We start from the raw sequence: 2,225 nt of genomic DNA on the forward strand, positions 1-2,225 counted from the left end.
ACAGGGTGGATACATTTTGCTGTTTGCATGTAATTAATTTATAAAAAGTGTGGGAGCTTGACCAACATCCATTTCTAACAGCAAAAACATATACTCAATGAATATGAAGTTCGATGGAAAATCTCAACTTTTTTTTTTGGAAATGGGGAAGTCTCAAATGCACCGTATGGTGATATTGACTCAGGTACGTTGTTTGCCCTGTTCACCCACAGTGTGTATAACATGTATGTGTCTTCAGTTTTGACAGTGTTACCTGCAGATGGTGAGCATTCACAGTCCACAGTTGGAGCGTCTAAATCCCTGCGTAAAGAAGAAGACAGAGATTTACGTCTGGTTGATGAAATAATGAATGAAATGCACACCTCTCTGCTGATTCTGACGGTGAGTCAAAAAATAAGTAATTGTGCTGCTGATCTTTGTGAATTTGACTGTTTCTGCATTGAGACTCGTGCCTGCACATTACTTAATTTAACATTGGGCAAATATCTTCATTTGCTTAGCAGCAGTTCACCTTTCAGGGAGCTTTGATAATTGCATGCTCTCTTTTGTCTGATTTGGGACATGTTTAAATATAGGGGGACAGGACATGATCAGTGCTGGGACATTTACCAGCGGTGGTGGTGGAGTCCACAGGTTGGACCAGTTGCTGGTCAGCAGATGGTCCTACAAAAAACAAAACAACATTAGAGGTAACATCAAAATGTACTCCTGCAACACCACAGGTCTGTTTACATCAGTCATGACTTCATGTCTTCTGTTAATTCTTCCCGATTCTTACCGAATTAATTTCTGAATTCTCATCTTTACCTCTGAACTAATTTAACTCTTATTTATATCTTTCTTTAATTTGAAACATTTGCTGTCTCTTTGTTTGCAGGAAAACTACTAGCCTGATGTCCATCACATTCGGAGGATGAGTGTATCACAACCTCATTTCAAATTAATTGAAACTGTTGAGATCTATAGCTATATCCCTAAACTCTTCATTTCATACCAATTATTTGCCTTAATCAGAGTTGGATCATTATTACCTTTCCAATTGTTTGAAATAAAGTGTATGTACTCTGTGTGCATGCTTCTCTAGGAACTCTGACCATGGTTTAGATTTACCTTGCGTGTCTGGGTGAGAGTGCTCCGGGTTCCCCTCATCCTTGTCTGTGTTGGAAGGGTCCAACGGGTCAGGGCTGTCATCTTTCTTGGGCTCATTTTCACTATTATTAGCGTCAGGCTTAATGGCTCCGTCACTCTTCTTTTCGTCTGTTTCATCCATCGTGGCTTCATTTTCTTTGATTCCTCCCCCCTCCGAGTCTTTCTCCTCTGAGGTATCATCTCCCTCCATCACATCCTCTCCTGATTCCTTTGGATCCTTTTCCCCTATATCATCTCCCTCCTTCTGCCCGGTTGCCAGCGACACCCCCTCATACGGGCCCTTATCATCCATGCTATCATCTTTCTCTGTAAGTACCTCAGAGCCAGTACTAGTATCAACACCCGAGTCATTAGAGTCAGTACTAGTATCAGCGCCCGAGTGGGAGTCTTTAGAGTCAGTGACGGGCTTAGCAATCTTAGAGTCGTCATCACGCCCAGACTCGTCAGAGTCAGATTCAGTGACGGGCTTAGCTACCTTAGAGTCATCATCAGGCTCGGATTCGTCAGAGTCAGAGTCAGATTCAGTGACGGGCTTAGCTATCTTAGGGTCATCATCAGGCTCGGATTCGTCAGAGACGGGCTTAGCTATCTTAGGGTCATCATCAGGCCCAGATTCTTCAGAGTCGGAGATGGGCTTAGCTACCTTAGAGTCATCATCAGGCCCAGATTCGTCAGAGTCAGAGTCAGAGATGGGCTTAGCTACCATAGAGTCATCATCAGGCCCAGATTCGTCAGAGTCAGAGACGGGCTTAGCTATCTTAGGGTCATCATCTGGCCCGGATTCGTCAGAGTCAGAGTCAGTGACGGGCTTAGCTATCTTAGGCTCATCATCTGGCCCGGATTCGTCAGAGTCAGTGATGGGCTTAGCTATCTTAGGCTCATCATCTGGCCCGGATTCGTCAGAGTCAGATTCAGAGATGGGCTTAGCTGTCTTAGGCTCATCATCAGGCCCGGATTCGTCAGAGTCAGAGTCAGAGTCAGAGAAGGGCTTAGCTACCTCAGAGTCATCATCAGGCCCAGATTCGTCAGAGTCAGAGTCAGAGACGGGCTTAGCTACCTTAGAGTCATCATCTGGC

The 2,225-nt window shown here is 44.6% G+C and overlaps 1 protein-coding gene across 1 annotated transcript; it reads right to left on the minus strand.

Annotated features, from left to right (window-relative positions):
• Positions 1–252: 252 nt before the first annotated feature.
• LOC104967970 (dentin sialophosphoprotein-like) lies at positions 253–2,219 on the minus strand. The gene is made up of 3 exons (XM_010797513.1): positions 1,111–2,219; positions 610–663; positions 253–300 (listed from the first exon to the last, which is right to left on the minus strand). The coding sequence occupies exons 1-3, from the start codon at positions 1,853–1,855 to the stop codon at positions 293–295; spliced, it is 807 nt and encodes a 268-aa protein (XP_010795815.1). The 5' UTR covers positions 1,856–2,219; the 3' UTR covers positions 253–292.
• Positions 2,220–2,225: the final 6 nt, after the last annotated feature.

This window comes from Notothenia coriiceps, unplaced genomic scaffold (genome assembly GCF_000735185.1).
Source record: "Notothenia coriiceps isolate Sejong01 unplaced genomic scaffold, NC01 NC01_scaffold00038071, whole genome shotgun sequence".
Lineage (NCBI taxonomy): Eukaryota > Metazoa > Chordata > Actinopteri > Perciformes > Nototheniidae > Notothenia > Notothenia coriiceps.

What these genes read in the sequence shown, in the direction of transcription:
- LOC104967970 (XM_010797513.1), bottom strand. Translation starts at nt 1,855, where the DNA reads ATGGTAGCTAAGCCCATCTCTGACTCTGACTCTGACGAATCTGGGCCT. An exon ending in CTCTCACCCAGACACGCAAG is followed by an intron (nt 664 to 1,110) that starts GTAAATCTAAAC and finishes TGTTTTTTGTAG; the next exon opens with GACCATCTGCTGACCAGCAA.